The sequence below is a fragment of the Dermacentor andersoni genome, chromosome 10 (genome assembly GCF_023375885.2).
Source record: "Dermacentor andersoni chromosome 10, qqDerAnde1_hic_scaffold, whole genome shotgun sequence".
Classification (NCBI taxonomy): Eukaryota; Metazoa; Arthropoda; class Arachnida; order Ixodida; family Ixodidae; genus Dermacentor; species Dermacentor andersoni.
Genome location: NC_092823.1, coordinates 94,067,337 through 94,094,205, shown reverse-complemented (window position 1 = coordinate 94,094,205; position 26,869 = coordinate 94,067,337). Strand labels below are relative to the sequence as shown.

At 46.7% G+C, this 26,869-nt stretch overlaps 1 protein-coding gene across 1 annotated transcript in view; it reads right to left on the bottom strand.

Moving 5' to 3' along the window:
* Positions 1–23,608, bottom strand: part of LOC126544391 (TNF receptor-associated factor 5-like) — a 49,824-nt gene extending 26,216 nt beyond the window's left edge. Inside the window, exons 1-6 of the mRNA XM_050191704.2 lie at positions 23,405–23,608; positions 6,196–6,466; positions 5,302–5,406; positions 4,605–4,763; positions 1,782–1,856; positions 82–156 (exon numbers count right to left, since the gene is read on the bottom strand). Of these exons, the coding sequence (XP_050047661.1) occupies positions 82–156; positions 1,782–1,856; positions 4,605–4,763; positions 5,302–5,406; positions 6,196–6,426 (645 nt within the window). The 5' untranslated portion in view covers positions 6,427–6,466; positions 23,405–23,608. The remainder of the gene's footprint in view (positions 1–81; positions 157–1,781; positions 1,857–4,604; positions 4,764–5,301; positions 5,407–6,195; positions 6,467–23,404) is intronic.
* Positions 23,609–26,869: the final 3,261 nt, after the last annotated feature.

Genomic DNA, 26,869 nt, shown 5'->3' with positions numbered 1-26,869 from the left:
CTTGAACCCCAACAATAGAAAGTTTTCTGCCATCCACGAAACAGTACTTTCATACGTATAAAAGTTTCCGATATTTCTTACCTCGAACGTGCATCCGTAGTCCTTCATTGTGCAACACCATGGTTTCAGGTCACACTCTTCATAATGCATTGGCAACTAGAATGGCAATGTCCAAACAAAACACGCAAGAAAAGTCCAGAATAAATTGATTCATAAATGTATAAAAAAACTAATGCTCAAAGAGCGCGTACTTGGGCAGGTTGGTCATTCATTGCGACATATTTTTGTGCGCTAAAAGAAAGTTGTTACTAACGCTCAAGTTTATTTTGCCCATCTCACCCCATCCCTAATCTAACAAAGAAATATAACCCATTCATAGTTTCTGTAATGAGTGCATCAGGCCCTGTATACGCAGGACAGTCCTCGTAATAGGACAAGTCACATGAAATAGGTGCGGCCAATCATGACAGCGAACACGGCGTTTGTGAAGGTGGTTGACCAATGACAAAAAGTTTTGGCAAACAAACAGCCTTCTGAATTCTCCCCCAGGACTCTATTTTTTTAGGAAAACTAGTAAAACAAGGTGCTAACAGTGGTCAGTCATTTGCTCGTGGTGACAAGGGCATGGTTAAGATGGTCATCAACATCGCCATAGTTACAGCGGTATTCTTCACATCACCGCTCTTAACAGTGAGTCACTCTTCATCTGCTGCAACTCCAACCGCTTTCAGCGCATTCTCCCTCTAACAGTATCACACAATTAACATATCAATGTACACTTGACAAAGGATCGCAGACTAAAAGCTCGATAATCAATCAATCAAAGTTTATTTCACCAGAAAATTCTGGATGGTCTTCAGGGCTAAAAGCTGCTTTAGGCAGCTTGGCTGAGTCCCTGAAGACCCTTACATCGGCAGCATACGACGTTCACAGCACATATATGCATATCGGATCATAATTATAACATATGTGAGTAATACTGTAACAAAGTTTACGTAAGGATCACTTGATTGATTGATAACTGCAGCTTGCCTGCACCTGATGCCCAATTTAAATGTGTTGGGCAGAAACGAAAACGCAGTCGGCAATGATAACAGTAACCACACATTCATACAAAATATCGCCTCATAAAGTAGCAGTTGCAAAAATAGTGTTCATTTGTACAGGTTTTAAAGATTAGTACAGGTTTTAAGTATTTGCATGGAACTGCTCAAATTCGTGAATTACGCATGATTTTGCACATGAAGCGTTTGTTTTCTGTACAGTACCTTCACAAAGATGCACACGTTTGTATCTGCATATAGCCAACTCATCTTCATGTATGCAAGACTTTAGGTTCTACACAAATGTTTTCAAGCATCGCACTGGTACCAAGACATTTTGAGAACTTGACAATATTTACCCGTTCCATTAAGCATAGTGTTAAAGGTAAACTGCTTAAGGTGTGAGGTACATGTGGCGAAAATGTTTGGTTTCTCTGCGCCTTGCCACAACTTCTTGTGTGACTTATTGGAATTTAAGCTAGCTGGAAAGTCATAGTTGAGTTTGTCTTAACCTAGAACTGTGTGATAAGCTATCTGCACCACAGTAAACAGCTCTTCTACAAGTTGTACTCATAGCCTTCCTCATAACGCTAAAGTATGCAATGCTATAAAAAAGAAAGCATATGTCTGCTATTTTTTCAAGGCACACCCAGCACTTTTTCATTATCTTCAGCAAATATTTGAATGTCCGGCCTGTCTTTGAATGTTTCAAACACACTCCATAACAGAGTAACCTACCTCTCCCAGCAGCAAACCATCGGCACCACAATACTCGCAGATCACGAGCTTTTCTGGACAGTTCGCCTTGTGGTCCTGGTCGGAAAAAAAATAACACATTATATGGCTGAAGTGATTGACCAGAACGCCATTGTCACAAGTCGAAAGAAATTAACAGCCTAGGTGCGTTTGTTTTCTTCGCTGCTGAGTATTCAAGCATTTCAACTTGACAAACTTCGATGTTTCACCGCTAAAGCAGAAGCTTTTAAACGTAACAGTGCAATGGCTGATAGTTTCGCTTCAAAGAAATAAGCTGTTAATAGAAAAGTACCACAAAAACTTCATGAATAAAGGGACCATATGAAAGTATTGAACAACGTATTTCTGCAATAAAACTGTGAAAGATAAATGTTCTTGAATCGTTCGTTTACTCATGTTTTTGTCGCTGCGTCTTAGTGTAACAAATTAATGACATGATATTGTGCTTATTATAAACTGAGATGAAATGTGTATATGCCACTCAAGCATTACAGTACATATTGAGTCTGCTTCGTTATTTTTTAAAGTAATAATTGAACGGACCTTTGCTTTACTAACTTTTACGTCACGTTTTTGCTCTGCTGAAAGTACCACCGGCAAAAATGCACAAAGCTCCTTTGCATGAAATGGCAAATTCATTAGCGTATGCTCTGGGAAATGTATATCTTCAAATAACAAACAAACCCATTAAAAGTTTCAACGAATTGTATTTCCAAATGCACTGCATGAACATGCCACTGTGCTTCTCACAGCACTGTTGCGCATTATCATAACTAATCTTCATTCACTCGTTTACATATATCGTTGTGGCACCTCATTATAGTCTTTAAACACTTATTTTATAGGGTTTCCTGCATTTATACACTTATTCGATTTGCCTTTATTAATAATCAAATGTTGCCAATAATATCATCCGCCATCATTACAAAAAAATTAATAACTGAAACACTGTATAGTAGATAACTGCAGTAGCTTTGTAGGATAACTGTAGGGATGTAAGCACTGTAGACTGAAATAATCAAGGTAGGTGCGAAATAACTATAGGTAGAAAGTATCTCCCGCTTGATCTTTGGTATTGAATTGAATTCTACGATTTTACGTGCCAAAACCACGATGTGATTATGAGGCACGCGGTAGTGGGTGACTCCGGATGAATTATGATCACCAAGGGATCTTTAACGTGCCCCAATGAATGAGACACGGGCAGCTTTGCATTTCGCCCGCATCTAAAAGCGGCCGCAGCGGCCAGGATTTCATCTCATGACCTCGTGCTTAGCAGAACAACACCATAGCCGCTAAGCCACCACAGCGGGTGGTTCTCTGGCATAGAAATAACTAAGTAAACAGATAACTGCCCCCAGCAAGCTGTCTAGAACCTTCACCTGCTTGCTATTTTTCTGCTTGAAAGAAGAAGAAATAGCAGGCCCAAAGAATCCCATATGCATTTTCGAAAAGTGCTGCTCAAGACAGGTGCCAGTTTATGCATTGCCTTTCTATTTTATGGGGCAAACCAAAACAGTTTCTAAGGGTGCTGGTAGCTCTTCTTGACACCAAATTGGTCGGCACGGAGCAAAGCATGGTGTAGGTGTGCCTGGCTGTGAGAGAGAAAGGGCCGGTGGACGGGAGGAGGAACTCCCTATAGGTTGGAGGCGCCGGTCCAAAAAGGCTTCGTGAGGAATCTTATGAGTATTTAGAAGAGCCTCTCCTACGAGATTTGGTTTCTTCTTCCATAATTTTCCACAACATCATGTCCATAAACTTTACGAGCAATATCATCCAAGTTCATGGTCGTTCCTGAAAAGGAATGGTGGTTCTTCCAGAAACGCCGCAAAAATGACCTCCTGGCTGCTTGAACCATGAACATTGTTGGACGCGAGCTCGTGGTATCCCTGATCCTCCAGCCTGGCAAGTCTCCAATTGACGTAAACTCATGTGGTCCGATTTCTCTTCTTATTTGCGCGGGAAAGCTTATGAAGAAGGTGGTATTGACGCGCCTGGACTGGTTGCTGGTGAAAATTAATGTCCAGCCTCGGCAAAACCAGGGTTCAGAAAAGCTCGCAGCATCATAGGCAACGTTATTAGCTTTGTCAACTGCGTAAAACTCAACAAGACTGCACGTATCACTATCGGCGTATTCTTCCTCATCAAGGGAGCATTCGGTAAAGTGGCTCACGAGGCTATCTTATACGCTCTGAAATCCGTTGCAGTTGATGGTCGTGTGTACCACTAGATCTCAGACTACCTCACTGGTCGATCAGTCTACATGTCCACAAAAGAAGTGACATAGCTCCGCACACAGTGCATCGAGGAGTTACCCAGGGCTGTGCTTTAAGTCCAGCCTTATTTAACGTCTCTCTTACTGGACTGGAGAAATGCATTGCCAAATCGGTTGAAATCTCTTTATATGCAGATGACATATGTATATGGGGCTGTGGCCGGAACAGACGTGTCCTACGAGCAATATTGCAGAAACCTATAAATTTTATTGTAAATTTTCTATTTTCATGAGGTCTAACGATGTCTAACGATGACATGATGATGTCTAACGATGTCTAACGATGAAGCTTCGCGTGTGAAGCTTCCATAATAAGTCATACTCAGCTGCCTTTCTCTGCGCCACTTCCCAAAATAGACCTACAATCATTTAAATATATACTGTTGTCTGTTCGTGGTCAAGACTGCCACCGTTCGTTTGAAGCATGCGCTTACAATCGAAGAACAGCACAGAATGATGACAATACTTAAGCAGAACAGAAGGAACGTATTGAGGATATGAAAAGGCCGCATAAACCACGGCAAACCCACATTGAGCAGCTCCTTGTGGAAGTTGAGGCCACAGTGGTCGCATGCCAGCGGCCTCTTGGCGCACACGCTGCCCAGATGGCTGAACAGGTCCTTGGACAACACGTCCTCCTCGCACAAAGGGCACCGCTTCTTCATGTATGGGCAGTCGCGGATGTGGTTCTGCACGACACAGGACATGGTCATTTTCGCACCCACTTTTATATGCAAGAGGCACGCACAAACAGAATTAACCGGCCAATTTGAGCCCAAACGCTTTCAAGTAAGCCACCGGCAGCCACTGAAGGACGACCGACATACATCAATGGCATTTACATCATTATATAATAATTAGGTTTTCGAGAATTAGTCATATTTACACTTAAAGGGACTTCGAAACGATTTTGGCGATTTCATACAAATGTTGTGTACGGCCACCCAGGCCGCCCGTAGTAGAACGACCTCTCTCCCAACCCTTCCCCCCAGCTTTGCGCGCGGCTGAATACGGCGCGCTTCCTCCCCGCTTTCCTTGCTTGAGTGTGCGAGATTGAGCCACGATCGCCGGCTTAGCCTCACGCTGTCACTCGCACATACAGCAGACAGCGTGCTGCGGCAATTTCGTCGCCCTTGGACTCTATACGAAACCTCACGGCGACGGCACAAATGTGCCTGGAGTGTCAGTGTATTTGCTGTCGCAATGATATATCTGCGAGTCGCCTACCTTGAATGCAGCAACAGTATCGCTGAACCTGCAGCCGTGGAGGCTCTGCGAGCACAGCACCGTGAAGTCCTTCAACGAATTCCACACAGTGTCATCCGGAACAATCTGCACCACGTAAGAATAGAGATATTGTGTTGCAGGCATGGTTTCGTTTGTACAATCATGTTATTTACTTCTCCTGGGCAGTGTATTCTCGCGGTCAAATGAAACGCGAATGGCGTATTATAAAATAGAACCCTTCCTACCAGTAATCATTGGAGAACTAGGTTTCGCACTGCTGCTTGTCCAGCCGCAAACGAGGCCCAAGTTAAACGCAGATGCGGAAAACATGCTGACCCCAGAAGAAAGTGCGAAAACAGAAGGAGAGGAGAGACAAAGAGGAGGAATGACAGGGAGGTTAGCCAGTGTAAGTACCGGCTGGCTACCCTGTGCTGGGGAAAGGGGTAAAGGGAATAAAAGGAGAAAGAAGAAGAAGAGGAGAAAAAAAAGAGAAATCGGAAAATTCACGCAGCAACGCGATAGTACGCGATACGACACTCAAAGGCGATCGCACAATTCGCATGTCCTTAAAAACTTCAGCAAAGCCCTTAAGGCCTTGAGTGCCGAAGCCCGTCTGGACCAGTGTCCAGACGGACAGAAGGTAAAGAGCGCGTTTAAATTACGCTAAATCAGTTGCGTTTCACTTACCCGCATTAGTACATTTATTAGCGATCGCGCATGCAGGCTGAATTCATTATTGAATTACTGCATCACGTCTTATCTGTATGCTATTTTATAGATAGTTTAAGTGGATAGGAGGGTAATATCGCAAGTGTTTCTCTCTCTTAGGGTGTCTCTTCTGTGGCAGATGCACCATACATGCACCGAGGGTGACTACCGCCTCGGGAGGCTTACCTTCTCTGTCCAGGTCTCGTTTCCGTCGACGGGGCACAGGAGCACTGGCCTGGAGCGCATGAGCTCCTGCTTGCATCGCTCGCAGAAGGCGTGGCAGCAGCCGGCGCGGTAGATGACCGGGCACACGGCGCGGCACAACGTGCACGCCAGGTTGCGCGGCAGCGGCAGCTGGAACTCGAGCCGTACCTCGCACGGCAGGCCCGGGAATCCCCGGAGCACCGTCTGCGACATACCCGCCTCCTCCTTCTCCTCCTCCGCGCCTCCTCCTCCACTGCGAGCACCACGTCCTGTCGTTAGCTAATCGCGCACCTTCACGTCAACCCGCGACACACTGTACACGACAATAATCGCGAGAGCTAAAGACACCGACAAGCACCGTTTGGAACAGCGCACGGTTTTGCGGTGTAAACTCTCAAAAAATCACGCCCTCTGGGGGGTTTGTCTTGCGACGACGATTGTCAACGTAGAGAACCCTCTCTTCGGGTCTCTTGGCACTGCACACGAATTACGAGAACTGAAGACGCAACGTTCACTATATACACGCTTTAGGATTTATGTTGTCTCACAAGCAAAATACTCATCAATGTGCAAAACACTCTCTTCAAAAGAGTAAAAAGTGCACAACAATCGCTAAAACTGAAGACACGTCTGAATCCAACGACATTTAGGGTGAAACCTTAGAGAACTTGGAATTTACTCTAAACGTTACATCCCTTAGGGTTTATAATGTCCCACGATTCTAATCGACATCAGTCTTGCGCGAATTTCCTTTACGCTGAGCACCCGGTACTTTCCTCACAGGCATAAATTTTGCTGCAAAACTTACTACAAGAAGCTCTAATGGTAGTGTCTACAGGATCTGCATGCATGTCAGTGGCACATGTCCAGTGACCCAAGTTGGCACACACCCAGGAGCCCATACCACGTGACACAACCATCCGTGAAAAGAAAACCGCTAGAAGCGAAGAGACAGACAGACAGAACGTCTAGTACAGAAATAAAGTAACCGATTACAGTTATTTTCTTCGGAAATTCGATCGATTGCAGTTACCAGTTATTGTGCCACAAAAGTAAATAAACAATTGCGTTCAATATATCATGTGACTTTTCAGTGTATAAATACTATATTTGCAACTTAACTAAGTATGTATTGACCTATCATTCCCAACTTGTGTATTGAAAAGTCTATCAAGAGATTTCTATGGTGAACTACTACTATTATCTTTTGTTTATGATGTGTAAATTAGTGAACTAGCATAATTTTTCATTCTTACTTATACTGTGCCTTTTCTGTATATCTATTTTTATCTCCTTTATGTAGCCTCTCCCCTCTATAATGTATACTTACTGTGAGAGTACTGTAAATTAATTAATTAATGATTTAAATTGTTAAAATGTTGCTGATTAACCTTACTTTCCTCCCTAAACAAACAGAACAAGCTGGCCAGGCACTTTTAATGCCTTCTCTAAAGCCCTTCACATGTGCTTTGTAAGATTTTTTATAATGTCCTCGGCAACCTTCCCTCGTTTTCTTGTGAGCGCATGTGGCAGCGATACTGAAAACGCGCTCCATGTGCCCACTGGAGAGAAGGGCTATGCTGTTACGTCCGATCACCTTGTTAACAAGATTGTGGTTACTCAATGCCACGATGCTCGGGTCTGTGTACTCTACGAAGCCCAACGCTCATTGTTGCTGGGGCTGCGGGAAGGCGCTGAAGGCGCTCCCAACCGAGGGGGCCGGTGAAACACTAGAAAATTGTCCGTAGTTGACTCCCTGGCATCAGCGTCCGAAGTGGCCACCGCTCTCGAGCCATATAAGCATTGTTTCAGTTTTTTGGTCAGCCTCTGGTGGACCTACATCTGGCACCCTTCACTCGTAAGCCATTTAGACTTAAACGACAAGTTGTAATTCACACCGGCAAACGCTTACGTTCCTCGAAAAAGTGATCAAATATGTAATGTAATTTAACATGAAGCTGCAAAGTATACAGCCCTCACACCTAAAAATACTGTTCGTGCGTTACAATCACTAAAATAAGTGTATATGAGTCAAGTACACTTATCAAACAGATAGAAACACTTGCGTATAGCGGCAAAAGAAGTTCTGTCTATATCAGAGAAGTGATACACTGCACTAAGCCAAGAATACAGCAATAGCTCTCACTGCCTATAAGCGTCTCTTCAAAACACTTCCGAGAGAAATATATAAATTTATCATTAGTGAAAAGCTCGGAGGTCAGACTTCCAAAAGGGGCATGCAAATCTCCAAGCCTGTCCCGTTCAGGTGATTAAGACGTACCTGCCGGACACCGATTGTGGGAAGGAGGAAACCCATGTACAAGTTTTCATCCATTTGAACACTGTACATCCCGCCAAGTTTATGTACTCATAGCTGGGTCACCTATTATAGCTTGCTTTATGATGGTGATAATTGGAGTTTATTCACCCAAGGGACAAAAGTGGCCGAGCAGCGCCAAGGCTATGATAATAGACTGTCATTGGTAAATTAATAATAATCAACGAAACGTGGATGAAACATGGCTATATACAGGCCTAAAATATTGGGAAAGTGCGTAAATATATTCGTAATAAAATTAGAGAATGATGCATGACATATGCTATGGAGAAACGATGTACTACGAAGAGGTGCTGTACTCAAATAAGTCGCTACAAGTAGCATTACTTCCTCAACAAGGCCTTAAGGTACAAAGGCACGGAGGCATGTACCATACAGGTCGCTACTATCGCAGCATCAGCCTCTCGTGGGAGGATGTGCTACGAATATCGTGTGCTTGTAACGCGCAATAACTCGACATCTTGTAAAAAAATTCCCACTGATTTATGGTCACAAATTGGTTCTGCTCCAAGAAACAATTCCGGATGAAAGCGAATGCGGCATCGGTATGTTCCCGACATTCCCTCAAGACGTGGAGAACGGTCAGCCTCTCACCACACCTACCACAGAGGAGGTTCACCACCAGTCAACAAGTAAGAATCCGTATGCGTCCTATTCTCAGTCGACGGAACATGTAAGTTTGCCGCGCTTTTGCTACCGAAGGCCAAGTTCGTACGTGCGGCTTGATTAAATGAAGTTTAATAGACGTTTCATGGTCGCAGATGGATTGCCAAATGTTTCTCAGTGTCCTGCACAAGAAAGGCTTCAACTCTGTGAGAGGGATAGCTATGGTATTATTACATGCTCAAGTTGTTATGGATGTAGCAAGTTAGTCTACGAGCATGTTGCCCACTATGCCTCTGTGACCTGGCACACAACATACTACTATGTGTTCGTTAGATGCACACACAGGGCGCGTACACAGGACACACAGGGCAGAGAAGTCATTGATTACTGGATTCTTATGTTTCCGTAAAGACAATAAAGCTCTTAGTGCGCTTAAATAGTCCGTAAATATGAGAGATTTTTGTAGTTTTAATGCTTTTATGCGTTTTACAGCTGAGAGTAACGCATAAGCTCTGCAGTAAAGACTCTCGTTTCTGCGTGCATAATATTGCAATTCGAGAAAGATGGCCCGACTGCCGCGTAGGATACGCCATTACGTGACTTTGATGCTTTTGTATAAAATTATCGGGAGGAGTACTTCGACTAGAGTTCAAGAAAGTGCATATGGATGTGCATCTCTCGAGCATGCTTTGTAACTTCGACAAAGGACGTGTCCCTTGCTATCAGTTGCCGCAGCCACGGTGGCAACAGCCTTGTTGGAGCCATCAGTGGATGCACATGTAGTAAGCCGTTCATTTCCTCGCTCAGCTTGCTCACCTATAGTGAGATAGTTTTTCTCATTGAAGGTCCGTTTTGAAATAGTGTGGCTGACGTCAAATCATTAACGGTTTTATAACAAGGGTGTTCAGAATTAGATTGAACTTTGAGGAAGTATGCGAAGCTTATATATGTTCTTTGCAGGTGGAGTGACCACGCACTGAATTCTGAGTGTAAACTCTGTATAGGACTTGTTCTGAAGGCGTCTGAGGCCAGGCGAATACCTAAATGGTTAACGGGATCCAAAATGTTTTGTGCACATGGAGCGGCAGTTTATACACCACAGAACCACAGTCCAGACGTGATCGTATGAGGCTCCTATAGAGGTTCATTAGGCAGCCCCTGTCACTGCCCCACGTCATGTGCACCATAATTTCTGAATGTTCATTGTTTTCAAACACTTGGCTTTCACATGCTTCATATGTGGAATGAATGTAAGTTTAAAGTGAAGTATGACACCAAGAGATTTGTGCTGTGTGTTCAAACGTAAGCGCTGGTCATGGAGCTGAATACTAGGCTCTGGAACGAGACCCCTCTTCCTTGTAAGGAGGACACAGGAGCTTTTCTGTAGTATCAGCTTGAAGCCTTTCTGATTTACCCAAGCTGAGACTTTGTTCAGCCTAAGCTGAAGGTGTCGCTCGCAGACTGCGATATTACACGGTTTAAATCCAATTTGTACATCATCGACATATGCTGAATAAAATATGTTTGGTGGAATACACGAACGCAAAGAGCTCATTTTAACAATAAAATATGGGTACAGCTAACTAAGCCGCCCTGCAATACCCCAGTTTCCTGTGAAAATGACCTAGACAGAGCATTACCAATTCTAACACGGTAAGTACGGTGTGAGAGGTACCTTTCCATTATACAAAGCATGTTGTCATGGATGCCCATTTCCGATAGATCTCTGATATGCCGAAGTGTCATGTGGTGTCATAGGCCTTTTCCATGTGTAGAAAAACTGATAAGAAATATTTTTTATGGCCAAATGCATCGCGGGTGCTTGCCTCAATGCGCCCATGATGGCCGGTTGTGGACCGGCCGTCCCGAAAACCACATTGACAGGGATCAATCATGTTGTTTTAATTCTAGGATATACAAGAGATGGTGATTTATCATATTTTCGAAAAGCTTACATAGGCAGCTTGTAAGTGCTATAGGGCAGTAGCTTGTTACCAAGGATGGGCGTTTGCCCTGTTTCAAAACTGGGACAACGATAGCTTCTTCACATATCACTGGAAGGTGTTCGGCTGCCCAAATGTTATGAAGTGTGAGCGATGTAATTAGTGTGTCCGTGTGCATGTTCTTGATCATGTCATACATGATCCTATGCGTTACCGGCGCACACCTTTCGCAGGCGTTCAATGCTGCTCTAAACTAAGCAGTGTTGAACGGAGGGTTATATAAATCGTTTCCTATGCATTTTTAGTCCAGTCTCTCGCGTTCTTCTAGTTCTTTGTGTTTAAGTAATGTATGTGTGTAGTGTACGGAGCTAGATACATACTGAAAATGTGCACCAAAAGCGTCTACCTCGTCCTCCAACATGTTACTTTGGTTATTTACCAAAGGCAGCGGATGCAGTTCCTGCCTCTTTAGCCTTCCGAGCGCATTCCACGCTTTTGTTTCTTGTGCATAAGAATTTCTTCCGGACAGAAACTTCACCCAGCTTGCCCTCCTAGCCTTTCCTGTGCTTTAGAATGTTTGAAGTCAACAAGCTTTTCTGCAGTTGGGTATCGGCACAGAAAGCCCCTTGCTTTGTTTTGCTCCTTCTGAGCTTGTCTGCAGAGCTTGTCTGTAAAAAAACCAGAGAGACAAGAAAGGTGGAAAAAGACATGCGCTGTCTTTGCCCACCTTTCTTGTCCATGTAATTTTTACCGCGCTAAGTTACTACTTCAAGTATGGAAAACCAACTAGTCCAACAATCAACTCTTCTTGGCTACCCACGCAAGGTTATCCCTTGCCGCCCGGAAATTCTGAAGTGAGAAAGGAATAGAAGACAGGGCAGATGAAAATGCGAAATAGAAAGACTAAGATTGAAGAGAAGGACAAGAAAAGGCGACTGCCAGTTTCCTCCAGATGGATAGGTCTGGAGGTGCCGTCTATGTGAAGCAGAGGCCGAAGAGGTACGTTGCCTCAGCCGGGGGGCCTTAAAAGTCCAAACATCGGCTCAACCCCCAGGATCCCCCTTTCCCCAGACACGGCTAAGCCTCGCACGGCTACACGCGGGAGGGTCCAACCCTCATGTGCTCGGGTACGTGGTGTCGCAACACACCAAACGCCTGTTTACGCAGACGCCCCTGCGGGATAGCTTGCTGTATCAAAAATATCACTGGTTACATGCAATCGGTTACTGAATAAAGCACTTATATTACCCCGAGCTTAACCGAGTAAACAAATTTTTAATCCGTTATTGATAAGTCTAATAGTGGTCTGTTAGAGTTACAGAATGCGTACCAGGGAAGGGAAGTGCAGTCGAGGATGGCAGGAAATTGGGTGGTGCGTTAAAATCAAGAAATTCGCAGAGGTAAGCGTGAATCAGCTTGCGCAAGAAAGGGGTAATTGGAGATCTCTGGTAAGGCCTATCGCGTTGCAGTGGATATAAATAAGCTGATGATGATGACTTTGCGTGCAGTTCCTTGCATTAGCGCTATGCCGCCTATAGACCCCTGCCAGCAGCACTATGACAAGCTGATATGCGTATACCGGTCGGGCCTCGATAGTACCAGGAAAGAATTTAAATTATTGGGTTATACGTACCACAACCACAATCTGATTATGAGGCATGCCGTAGCAGGGTACCCCAGATTAATTTTGACCATCTGAGGTAGACCATTTTTTTTTCGAGCTAAAGATACTTGGACCAGGGCCTCATACACGCCGATGGCACAGAAAGCCACGAAAGCGTTATTGCAGTACCTCAAGTAGACAGGTCCCTTGTTGACTGTTTGTAGACTCGGAGCGCACCTTCAAATGTGCGCGAAATCGTGCTCTTTCTCTCTCTCATATCTCTCCTGTCATCCCTATATTTATTTTCCCCAGTGCAGGGTAGCAAACCGGACGTGCGTCAGGTCCTCACTTTCCTCTCGTCTGTTTCTCTCTTTCTGTGTGTGTGGAACGTGTACGTAAACCTAAGAGCACAATCGTTATTTTGCATTTCGCCCTCATTAAAAGGCGGCCGCGATCGAAGTCGAGACGTCAACCGCGGCGGATGTAAAAAATACCGGAAGTGCAGCACTGAAAGAAATACAAAATAAATGCGCCAAAGGTAGCGTATAGTGTTCGGGGAAGAGATCAGCCCCTAAAGGGTTGCCACAAAAAATGTTTAGGTGTACTTTTGCCAGTGACCATCTTCCACTGGATTATCACTGTTATCGTTCAGCGAAAAAAAAACGAGCCGACTTTATCCAAAACTTCCTGAATGTTGTTTGTTCAAAGTCACTGTCTGAACAGGCTGCGCGCGCGTCCCGAGTAGTGCAGCACGTTTTCTAGTGTGCGCGACCACCAGCGATTACTTTGGAATGCATACGATGACACCGGTATAAATAGCGGACGAACTGTACCAGTGAGGTAAGGTATTGAACGACCGACAACTGTGCAAGCCCGTATCGCTATGAGTTGAATATTGCTTCCACTTCTGGGCACAAGAGACAGAGAAGTTCACCCACTAATCAAGTAGAAATTAGTTGACTAGCACTTTTGCCCGTGTTTCGGTTTCGCCTAACTATATACATAAGCCGGCGCGACAGACATGTTATAACCGGCGCGACATTTGAACGCGAACAAGAGGAATAGGAGGAAAGAACTGGAGAAGGCAAGCATGTCAATCACAAAAGCGTCTGGTTGGCTACCCTATGCTGGGGGAAAGTCAAAAGGAGAACACTAAGATGAGAGAGAGGGGAGAGGGAGGAAATACACGTTGAATTCACGCTGGGGCGCAGAGGGCGCCACCAAGTCAAGGAGTTCAGCGGTTACTGGTAGACGTCGTCAAAAGTGGACCAAAGCAAGATAAAATTTTCCACCACTCGTCAGTAACGTCTTTGTTTTGCACGACACGGGTATGCCAGCAGACGGCAGAAATAGGCATTGGACGGAGGGACTCTGCTCGGCCGACTATCAGCAATTCGAGCATAATTAAACGTTGCTTTCTCTCCCTCCCTCCCTCCCTCCCTCCCTCTCTCTCTCTCTCTCTCTCTCTCTCTCTGAGACATTTTCAAGGCTTCAGGGGAAATGGAAGCTCTGTAAGAGGAGACCGAAGACGACAGGCCAGGAAGGGCGCTGATCTTCAGCTATAGCTTCACCGCACTGAAACGCCAACCGTTATAATGCAGAAAAAAACTATAGTTGAATACCAGCGTCATTCCTACACTGTCGCCTTTCCACTTCTCCTACACAGTTTCCATTTCTCCCGAACCGTTGGAAATGTTTCGAATGTCCAAGTTCCATCTGTAGATCAGCTGAAGGAGGGGGGGGGGGGGGGCGGATACCGCGGCATGCCGAGATTTTCAGTGCACGCTCAAAAAGGGGAAGCGCCCACGCCCTCTCGGTCGCCCTCCGCGCACTCGTGCATCCAAATTGATTGCCGCAGCTCTCTCCACCGCGTAGTGAACGTCGCGGCTCGCGGCCAACGTCTCCCGAGGGAGGGCAATTAACGAACGCAAGTGCGTCCCTCTCAACTCGTTACAACGCCGCGCGCGAAATAGTTTCGAACGCGTTCCCAATGAAGCAACTTCGGCTCGTGTAGAGCTGTTCGCTATCGCTCCAAAGTTTTCAAGGACGGTTCTCTTGTTCCCCTCGTGCTCCCAGGCCGAATAAGCCGGTCTGGCCCATAAATCTGTAAGCTTCTGTACAAAAGGCCACTAAAGAGGGTGATTAACTCGGCTAGGCTTATTAGGTTGAGTTTCATTGTTAACCGGAAAAATGAGTCAGAAACCAGAACGCAAAAAAAAAATGCCACGTAGGTTGACTAACTAGTGCTTTATTATACTCTGGTCGACACAAATTATATCGATCTTGTTATCTTTTCTTTGGAGTCCCGACTGTCGAACTTGGCCCAGGGGTGGCGCCCCCGTTCAGGGATAACATTGTGATTCCAACCGACTGTCGTGTTCAGTTTATCTGTGGAATCTTATTTCATTTCATTATCTTCAGCCCATGCTCTTCTGTGTGTTTCCTCCCTGTATATGTAGCGTAGAATTTTGCTTTTCTCAGGCTGTTTATTTTTCAACTAGGATGTCGCAAGTGAAATTTAATTTCTACTACTTCTCTCGATCCTTTATTCACAGCTGAATCTTCGCCAAACCGTTATAGTGTGTAAATTGTGAGATGAAAGGAAAACGGAAATTATGTGGATCTCACGCGTTCTGAGTTCCCACGGTGCTTGCGACAAACGCTGTTTTATCGCTATAGCAATCACATGAAGACTCAAGGTGCATTTCTGCCGTCGCCGTCGCTGTGACGTTCCGTATAAAAGTCCAATGGCGACAACATCGTTGCCGCGCGCCGGATGCTGCATGTGCGAGTGAAAGCGCGCAAGGGTGAGCCGACGATGGCGTCTCAATCTCGCGCACTCAAAGGGGGAAAGCGGGGAGAAAGCGCGCCATTTTCCGTCGCGCGCAAGGCACTGGGGGAAGGGGAAGAAAGGGGGAAGGGGCTCATTTTACTCCGGCGGCTGCAGCGTATGGCGCGGCCGCGTGGACCATATCTTGAAAGCCATCTATGATGGGGACAGTGTGCCGATTGCTGATAGCTTCGTCTGCGCTGTGTTTTCGCCGCTCAGCTCGCGTTGAAGCGAGAAGCAGCACGAAGGTCTATTCGCTCGCTGCTGCTGCCGCGCTTCCTCACTCCAGTGATATGACAGCGAGTTTCCACAGTCATCGAGTGAGATGTGTTCATGTTTGCTCGTGCATGCGCGACACCATGCTTGTTAATTTACCTAGTAAGCGAATGTTCACAACTTTTTGCAGCCAATAAAACTACTATCCTTACTTCGCATAGCTGTCTACTAATTTGTGATCGCAATCGATCCTTCGCCTTTTCGGCGAAACTGCGATTTTTCGTTTACCCCGCGTTATGAAGAACAATGACAATGAGTTGACAATAGAACAACTACGACATGATGACGACTCTGTGGCGACGATGACATGACGACAACGAAATGACGACAACCAGATGACGACGTTGCCATGACGACAATGGCAAGGCCACTATGGCACGATGACGACGCCGTGATTGAAAGAAAAACAGTTGAAGTTAGCGCTTGCCTTCGTCTTTGCCTGTCTTTGTGCCTGTGTGCACTGTTATTCGTAGTGGCACGATACGACGGTGTGTTGACAACTGCGCGGTCATTACGTCGTGAGGACGGTGTCATGATGGCGGCGGAACGCAAACGCCTGCACGATGATGACGGTGTGACGGCGACAAAATGGCGACGATAGAGTAAAGACGACGAAGCGATAACGGCGGCATAACAACGAAGGGATGATGATAGGGTGGAATAAAGGCTACGAAAGTGCGGCGACGCTGGGCTTGTGTTGGTTGTGACGTCTGCGTGTGCTTACGCACATAACCAACCGCCGCGGACCACCTCGGTTTGCACCGTTGGTCCGGTGCCGGTTTGCACAATGTCCGGAACGAGCCCATTGTGCAAGACAGCCGCAGCCAGCGGTCGCAATGCGGGAGACGAGACGAAGTAAGCTTCGCTCCAACACCGACTGGCTCTACCAAATGTATGAGCGCATTTTGAGCAGGTGGTTGGGTAGCAAGGACTTTTTTTTGCCATAACTCATAACGGACGTATCGATTTATGCAAGCTACGTCTTTTCGTAATTGTTTGTGTGGAGGACCCTGATACGCTGATGCCAGCCTCGTCCCCACTGCTCTCTATATCGGCGTACTACACAGTTCTCTGCCGCAGTCATAACACGCCCGCACAACAATAAAAGCACCTTTAGCGTGTACGATCCAGCGCACGACTTCATTCCCGAGAAGTACGCACGACCGCGTCCGCGCAAATATTCACCGGGAAAGAGGAAAACACGCGCCGACCGGAGGGCGTGCCGTGCCGCGGTACTAAAAACGGCGCCTTCGGACGCGTATACGCCGTGCACAGTGTATAGCGCAGCTCGCGATGTATGCATGCGCGTGGTCGCGGCACGGAACACCGCGGCCCATGTTGCGTGCGCACTCCGAGACAAGAAAGCGTGGCTCCCTTTGTTTCCACTTGGACGGCACTTTGCGATCGGCGGCGGGGAATATCACTCGGACGTGCTCGTGCCGTCTTAACGCCGCGGACGTGCCTCGCCGCCCTAAGCAACGCGCCGATCCTGTCGCTTTCCGCTGATTACCGCATTTTCTCAATTGTAGGCGCCCTCCTCTTCTTCTGTTTGGCATCGAATAGGCGTCGAAGGTTTTTCGCGCTCCCTGCGTGAGCCCGTTCACTCTGATTTCGTCCAAAGCCGAGCTAAGGGGCAACTAATGAGGAAAATAAGTTGATATATGTTAATAACCTATATCCTTCTGAAATACACAAAAAAGCTAATTGTTTTTAGCCTGAGAGAAGGCTTGGTAATCCAGAGAAGGTGTCAAAAAACAAACAAAAAAGCACTGATGCCACATTGAGGTAAAGGAGCTGGGTTGCGGCGCGTATTTCAAGAAGGGGAACTTCGGCTTTCATTTCATTTCGGCTTTCCAGTAGTAATGAATCCTCTTCTGCCAAAATAACAGAAAAAAATAGCGTTTCGAAAGTACTTCATCAGTATCAACTGATTTGGTGTGGTCCTTATAGTTCTTCTCAATCCCACGTGTGTCATACGTAGCGTCAACCTGTCTCCTAAAAAAAAGGTTATACGCCAAAACTCGTCTCACGATGACGGTCGAATGTAAAGCGATTATCATTGACGCAATGCAGCGCCACATCGTATTTTGGAATTCCCGTTTATTTAATGTCTCTAGCGGTCGTTCAGAGGCTTTCGTTGCTTCGGCTACATGGGACGTACTCCGTTATCGTCCTACTTTGCTATGGCAGTCGCTTGCCAAGGTCATCCGTGAACATGGCAGCATGATGAAGACTATATGACGACGATGCAGTGACGACAATGTAATGACGAAGAACGAATGACGTCGATGCAACGACAACGGCTGTATGAAGGCGAAGGCATGACAACCGGATGACGTAACTGGAATGACGACGACAGTATGACAACGCATGCACTATAGCGACCACCTGACAACGACGTAATGACGACGATGGCATAGAAAAGTTAAGAGCGCATAATCACGACTGAAAGGAGGCGGCATGATCAGGATATAATAACGAAGGTAATGACGAAGACGGTATGACGACAATAGGATGACGTTCCTGATGTGACGACGACGGTGAAACGGCATCGTTTCGACGGCACGATGACATTGGGACGACGACGACTGTGAGACGACGATGACATGAATACAACGGCATCGCGAGAGTGGGATGACGCAGTTATAATATGATGACGAAGATGGAACGATCGCGACGGCATCACGAAGACGGCATAACAAATGCACGACGACGAGTGCATAACAACGACAACACTATGATGACAATGGCGTTACGACAACTGAATCACAAAGCCTGTACGACGACGACGGCATTACGAGCGTCTGATAACGAAGCTGGAGCGATGACGACGACTGTCTGATGCCGACGAAATGACAACGATGGCATGACAACGGCGTCATAATCACGATTGAATTGCGACACCGTGATTACGATAGAGAGACAAAGAAGGATTGACGATGATGCAACGAAGGCGGTATGACAACGACGGCATGACAACAATGGGGTGGCATTGCTGAAGTGGTGTCGAGGTTTAAACGTCTGCGTAATGACGATGGCATGACGTTGCACGGTCCGCGGGTACCTTTCTTTGCAACTGTACGGAGTGCATTTCGGCCATATTTAGGCATCGCGCCGCGCCAGTACCCTCCTGTGGTGTCCATGCTCGCAGTTACATGCAATGATACCTGATGGGCAGCCTACGAACATTCGTTGAAGGGATATTGATATTCTTGTGATGACTTGAATAGGCTGCGGTGCATGGGTGACCAAGGTATGACAGTCCGGTTGAACCTTCTGGATCCGACGAACACATCTGGCCCGGGGAACGTCCGGCATACATGCACAAAACGCGCAGGCATGTGACCTCCAAACCGTTTACTGAACGCCCAGAGTGCATTAATTTTGCACGGTCAATTCAACGTTCGCTTCTAACGCGTTTATTTAAACAAAGTCATGCGACGGCTGTCGCATATGTCACGTAAAGCCTGGGGATATTCCGCGCGTTACGTCACCGCCTGTGGTGCCATTACGTCACCGAAAGAGAAGCTATGGAGGCGTTGGATCAATGCGGTGTCCGCAACGTCAGTCGTGCTCAAGGCGCGCACGGATGACGCCACCATGCAAGGCAGTTTAACTGACACCACACAGTGCGTGCACGAAAGCTCGCTGAGTGGACACAACCTCAAGGCTAAACTGTACAGTTTACTCGCTCTTTCGTGGTCATGCCTATGCCAGTTACCCGTGGCGTATCCGCCGATCAGCTTTTAATGCTTATTTCGTCGTAAAATCAGGAATGTATCAATGATTGCATGAGCCCGTGAAGTGTTGCGTGTAATTATTATATAAAAATATCAAATAACATTACTTTTGTGCGATAACTGAAAGCGCGATCCTTACTATAGGCTCGTTCTACTTCTCTTCTAGTTGTGTTTCTCAACCGTCCTTCTATGTCTCATCTGCGGGATGACTACACAAGGTAACCATATGATTTATTTCAAGACATCAGAAATATATTCAATGTGGCTTCAGTAATATATATATATATATATATGTATATATATATATATATATATAATAAGTAATTTGGCGCCGGTTTTTCCAGTGTGCCACCTCGCCTGAACTGGTGTCCACACCGCGGCATAGCTGCGAACGGTGTAGTGCACAAACCTAAACGTTGCACGACGTCAAAACTTTTGATCTATGCCGCGAATAATTATTGAACTAATTACACGTTGGTAAAATGAAAATAAACACAACTCGAAGCACCACATTCAGTTTTATGCCATTTAGATAAACGCTTCATGACAGCTTTGCTGCACATAGATTATGCAACATGTACGGTGGATCTGAGTAATCGTTTCCTTAATCGCACGCATACTTCTCGCGAGTCGACGACAAGTAGCTCTCTGAAATGGTTGGCGTCACATGTGAGTCACGTGCAAGATCACGTGACTCCTTGCACGAGATTGCTGCTTCTATGGATGAGGATAAAGGCATTTGTACACGTCGCATTTGGTTTTATGGCATTCAAATCGCTTCACAAACGGTTTGATTCACGTAGATGTGGATTAGTTTGTTTTTCTTTTTTTGTGCAGAGGTGCGTATAGAGAGGTGCTTGTATCATCCCTGCAAGTCGCCTGGTGCAAGGCCGAGCACTTCTAGACTTCCCAAAACGGAGCCATTTGTGCATGCTACGTGCTCTCTCGTGTGGCCTTGAACCCTGGACCACACTGCACGCGAGGCAGCCGTGTAACCTGTCCGCAATGCATTCGGTAAATCTTCAGATGCCGAAGATTCAGTGCAGGCTTCGCACTCGAACCTTCGTGCTGTTATTGTGGACGCCTCAACGAAATGCTTGCAAGCTTCGGCCGAAGGCACGACGCCTTTATTTTTCATGTGCGGAAGTATGAATGTGGAAAAACTTATGCTCTTTCTTGGAGGTGTATTACAGAGCAGTTCAGCTGCACTCGAATGCTGCAGGCTGTTCTCGAATAGCGATATACATATCGCTGCTCATATGTGCGCCTTTCTGGCGTCATCTGCAGATCGCGGTTGGGGCATGGCACCTAGCTCTCAGGATACAGTGAGCATACCGGTCGGGCTTTTAATCCCTGTAAACACGCAATGAACCCGTGCAAAATGAACGAGGGAGACAAAAAAAGCTTTTCTTTTTGCAGATGTAGGACAACCAGAAATGCCAGCGCTAAAGCCTAAGCATAAAGGAACACCTCCAAGAGTGAACGAAAAGGGCATGGAACAGACAAAAAGAAAGCGAGATGGCGGGAAAGGCGCTTAAATGGACCGACGTCATACGGCCCAGACTGATGACGTCAAACGCGCGCGCGCGCGCGCACCCACCGCGCGGGAAACCGAATGGGGCCGAAGGGGAGGCGACGCGGTAGGGACGAGGCGGTGAGGAGGAGGGGAGGCGACCCCGAGACCTCTGTCGTGAGTAGGGCGAGGGAGGGGGTAGCTGGGACGGACACGATTCTGCCAAAAACGGGAAAGGGGAGCGCACGGGAGAGGGGGCGATGCAAAGTGGTGTATACCTTTCCTTCCCTAAAATTCCCTCTCTGAGCCATCCTCGCCTCACCGCCGTCCCGATTTCGAAGCGCAAGGTGGAGGACCAGCGTGCGAAGGGAGAATCGGCGGAGGCGGTGGTGGCGATGCTAAAATTAGCGACGCAGGGCCTGAGACGTGCACACTGTGCTGCAAGCCACCGAGAGCTCAATGAACTCCCCGAAAGCGTGCCAGTGACCCCGTTTCCCAAAACGTGCGGCGGGTTGGGAGAAAAGGAACAGCGAAGAGCATCATCCTTCTCGCAGTTTAGGGAGACGCGCGTAAAGAGGGAGAGAAGCGCGGGATGCATTGAGGGAAGGGAGAGGGGGCGATCGCCTCTGACGTAAGCGACAGGCCGCCGGCTAAAGCCCGGCTTGCTTGCTTGCTTTGGATAGCGAAGGGAAAAAAGGAACTGTGGGAGAGGGTTTTTCTGGCGCCAGACGAACCAAAAGGTCACACTTAATGCCACACCGTCTGGTGCTTTGCGGCAGCTTTCGACATCCGTGCAGAGCGATCCGGGCACAGGACGGTTTCGAACCTACGTGCGTTCCGAGCGACAAACAAGCGCCGCGTATGCGTGGTAGATCAGAACGCCCCAGACTAAGAGAGAGAGAATGGTCTTGGTATACCAGCAGCGCCGGAGAGCGAGCGGTTATTTTTGGAATTTCCAAGGGCGCCCTCTGCCACCCTCCACTTTGTACACCTCCGTGCGAAAAAAAAAGGAGGGGGGGGACTTTTTCCTCTCCCTTATATTCCCGCAGAACCGAGAGATCGCCACAAAAGCGTCGATATGTGTGACGCCGGCTGAACCCTGATCCGACAAGCGTCGGCGCACTGATTGCCAATTTCGCGACCAGCTCGCGCCAAAAGGGAAAACGCGGCTTCAAGCAAGCGCCGCACGAGAGCCGTTCGTTCTGCGCACGCTTGTAGCGGCGTCCGCGGCAGCACCCACTTGCGTCACTTCCCCTGGATGCCTCTTCCTCTTTCTTGCCCCCTTCTTCCCTCTTTATTTTTTTTTTCGCTGCAGAGTTCTCAACGTGGCTTGCAGTACGACGAGCGCATATACGTGACGCCAGGAATGGCAAACTCGGCTATATGCCTTCGCGTTTGCAAAATAAAGCGATAATAATGAAGGAAAGAAAACGAGGTGGCGTGACAGCCTGACAACGCGCCGAGGAACACTCCGCAACACGCGCTTATCCAGAAAACGGGAGAAGCTCGGCGCTATATAGGAGCGCGTTGGTCCCTACGCTTCCCTAAAAACCGCGCTGTGCAGCAAGCAGAGCAACGTGCGACAATGCAGCAGACGCTGAGCGAAACCACGCGCGTTCGCGTTACACGAAAGTCACAGCTGAGCTGCTACTGGACACACCGTTGCAACGATAGCACCATTCAATGGTGCACGCGTTCCCAGAAAAAAGCAGCTCGTCGACAGTGAGCTTATGCTAAGAGAGAGTGCCTGCTCTCGGCGACGGTGCACCAGAGGTCTCGCTTCGTAATAGCGACGCGCTAGCAAGCGTGAAGCGGCGTGCACAGTTCAGAGACACGGAATCGCAGTTTTCACGTATGCACAAACGAGCATGAACAAAAAGCAAGAGATCGAATATAACACGGTTACGAACAGCCAGCTCCAGAAGCGTACGTAAACTGGAATATATTGCATGATCCAGTCACGGCCGCGATCCGTAGCCAGACGCTACGGCGACAGGCGCAGGCGCGGTTACACAAAACTAGCAAATGTGGACACACACTTTCATCACGAGCCTGCAGCGATCGAGCTTCTGCAAGCATCACCTGCGTTCCTGATCGCGAAACCACCTCAGACATAACGTCATAGTCACGGACTCCCTTTCCTGCTAATCCCTTTGCAGCTATCACAGAAAAGCTTTAATGGAAAACGGATGTAACGGAGAGGCAAGTTGCGTCAAAGGCGAGCCGTGCGGGAAAGCCAAGCTTTCGTGCCAGAGCAGTGTGGATACGTGCAGGCGCGCACACTTGCACGCGATGCAGGGAGCATGACGCCTGCAGGATCACGGCGCGCACAGTGTACGTACCTTGAGCTTTCGGCTCCGTGGACACGGTCACATCGCTGGCCCAGCAAAGTGCAACCTCCCGACGACGCCTGTTCATCACCTGTCCAGCATTTTCGCGTTTCTCGGGGCGCTCCTCCGCCACCCCCCCGATGCTCCTCCGCTCGGGCGCGCGCCTACCTTGCGTCAAGGTCTCCCAGAGACGCCATCCATAGCGCCCGCGGCGCCCCCGCACCGTGGCGCACCGCAGTGGCCTCCCCCCCTCTTTTTTTACCTCCCTCGCGCCTATTCCCGTTATCCCCAATCGCTTCCTTCTCTCCTCGGTTTCTCCTTTTCGCGCGAACTGACGCTAGCTTTGGCGAGAGAGATAGACTCGGCAGGCAACTGTGGCAGATGTGTGCGTCATTTCCTTTCGCAGCGCTGCGCGTGTCGCGTGCGCGTGCAGGTTGTCGTCTGCTCGCTGCTCGGAAGAGGCCAATAGTCCTCGCACGCTAGCAGACGACGGGGCTTTTCGCTGCATTGTAATACTGTATGCTGTGTTATAACGCTTTTCTTTTCAGTTAATCGTAACCGATTGGAATAATGTCGCTTAACACCTTCAACAGTGCTCCCAACGCACCTTTATTTGAGTACGCTTCGATACAGTTATGCGAAGCGTTTCAGGCGTGGTTTTGTCAACTGTTGTTCCAGTAGACGGTACATTGCTCTTATCATTCCTCCCTCTTTAAGGCAGATATGCTTTTGCTTTATTGTCACATCCCTCCAACTGTAATGTCTGCCCATGTAATGCGGATAAATGTTTTTGGCAGTCGTTTTCTCGGTCGTCCTGCCAATTCGTCAAAGCAACGCTAATGACGAAATCCTGCAGAAAGATTTGCCAATGAATATGAAGCATTCGCAAATAATTGAAGAAAGGGTACACTCCAGTAATCTTACAATAGCTCGCTTACTTTACAACTTCAGCAACGGAAGTGGAACTTTGCGTCCTTCAGTCATCTCTGCGTGTTCGAATTAAACTGATCAGCAGCCTGTCAACATGCACTAATGAGGTAGATATAGGTATAGTGCATAGTCTAGGATAATTGTTTGCTAGCTATTTTGCACGACTTTCGTTTAACGCAAGATGTAATAACGAATTCGGTTCTTCAATGAGAGGCCTAATTCTTAGACTTCGTCACATAAGCTGAGAACGCGCTACGCACGGGTATAACTAATCTTATAGCTGCGTCGTATCAGCGCATATAATGCCACATAAGGTCTTGTTTCCCTCCCTGAAGCAACGTTGTCAGTTTAGCGGATTCCGAGCTAAATCTAGCGAATTTCAGGCTAGCCTAATTAGCGGTATAAATTTGGCGTTTATTTAATTTTAAGCTGCTATTAGCGAATATTAGTACAATTGAGCAAAATACTTCACGTGATTCTAGAATCCCCTTTGCATGTTGTTTCGTCAAAGCCCGAGAGAGACAGCGATATACCCCGGGCAATATAACTTTCTGTCTGTCTTTGATAAATACAAAGACAGCTATTTTTTCTTAAACCACCCGGAGTTTTCAGAAGCGTATTCAATAAGTAATTTGCTCCAGGTGTAAACATATGCGAGCCCATGAAGATTGGCGTGGCTCTATCTCAGTTATCCCAATTCCCACTACAATTTAAAGGGACACTAAAGCGAAACAATAAATCAGTTCAGACTAATAAAGCATTGTTTGAGAACCCTGCAGGCAGTCATTTCAAAATAATAGTTCGATTATTAGATGAGAAAATCAAGGTACCCGCTGTGGTTGCTCAGTCGCTATGGTGTTGGGCTGCTGAGCACGAGGTCGCGGGATCGAATCCCGGCCACGGCGGCCGCATTTCGATGGGGGCGAAATGCGAAAACACCTGTGTACTTAGATTTAGGTGCACGTTAGAGGACCCCAGGTGGTCGAAATTTCCAGTCCTCCACCACGGCGTGCCTCATAATCAGAAAGTGGTTTTGGCACGTAAAACCCAATAATTAATTTTTTTAGAAAATCAAGGTCGAAGTATCAGTATTTGAATTTCGCGCCGAAACCCCGCCACCGGTATTTCAGTGTGACGTCAAGGATTCCAAAGTATGTTTTCGCATTTTGGCCGCGTTGGTCGAGTAAAGGTTCCCGAAACTTGTCATGTTTAATATTCGGTTCCTTTAGAACACAATGCAGTCAGTCTGTACCGCTATATAATTAAGTAGGCCCAAGAAGATGCCATCAAAATCTATGACGTCACAGAGACCAGGTGCGGGAACTTCGAGGAGTCGCCACCCGTCTTTCGTTTTTGCGCTTTTTCTGGCTTGCCAAGAGTCTTATCGTCGTAAGAGTCGTGCTAGTGGTGTTGTAGAAAGGTAATTTACTGATACAGAATAAATCATTTTTCTCTTTAGTGTCCCTTTAACTGCCGCGGAAACCGCCTGCTTCGCTCAACCGGAGATTATGTTAAGTGGACAGTGTGTAGTTTACATTGTGCATGTTGCCGTCACCTTAACTTAGCACGAAAGTGATGGGGATTAATTTTGTTTTTAGCACTCCAGGCAGTTTTTGTAGCCTTTCCGATTTATTTATATATATATATATATATATATATATCGTTCAGTTTCAGTAAGAGGAAGCTGAAAATTACTCAATGCGATTGTTGCACTTAGTGCCCCACGAGCGGGAACTCCCATTTATGATTATCATCAATACACTTACCAACGTTAAAATGGCAATTCTGGTACTGTAGGTGTGAATTGTAGTATTACACAACACTTCATTAAATATGGTGAATGTCGTTTCGTTTATAAATGCTTCTTTTTATGTATTCCCGTGCTTTTTGTTGAAATTTTTAGCACACTGACATATGTACTTTACGTTCATTTGGGTTTGCCGATCATATCTTTCTCTATTTCGTTCTGTTCCTTCTTTACACAATTTAAAGGTTATGTTGTGCGCCGACTGTATTTATTTGTTGGTAGTAATACTGTACGTTGTAGTCCTAATCACGTTTCTGTTGCACTTCACCTTTGTTTCTCTCAGTGTATATTTTGTAAATTCCATTTCTTGTAATTAGCTACCGAGGGTCCCGGTAACAATCTTCGACTTTGGGACCCTCGTCTGTAAACAAAAATGTTACCGTTTCCTTTTTTGTAATGAATAAACTTGATTTGATATGAAAAAAAAAAAAAGTGGAAGCTTTAGTTCGAGCCCTCCGATGCCGCCTATTCAAGTACATGTAAAGCGCAGAAATGTTATTCTGAGATAACCCATCGACCAATTTTAATGATGTTGTTGCAGCTGAGTGATAAAGTTGGCTCTAGACCGAGGGCTCCTATTTAAATACATGGGAGCGGAGAAATTGTTTTTCTTGGCAACCGCTGCACTGAATTTGATGTTCCTTTTTTTTTCACAATTTAAAGAAAAAGTTAAAATGTAATGACTGTTGGAGAAATTTAGGCTGTCAATTTTTTATAAAATGATTTTTCAAAATTGTAAG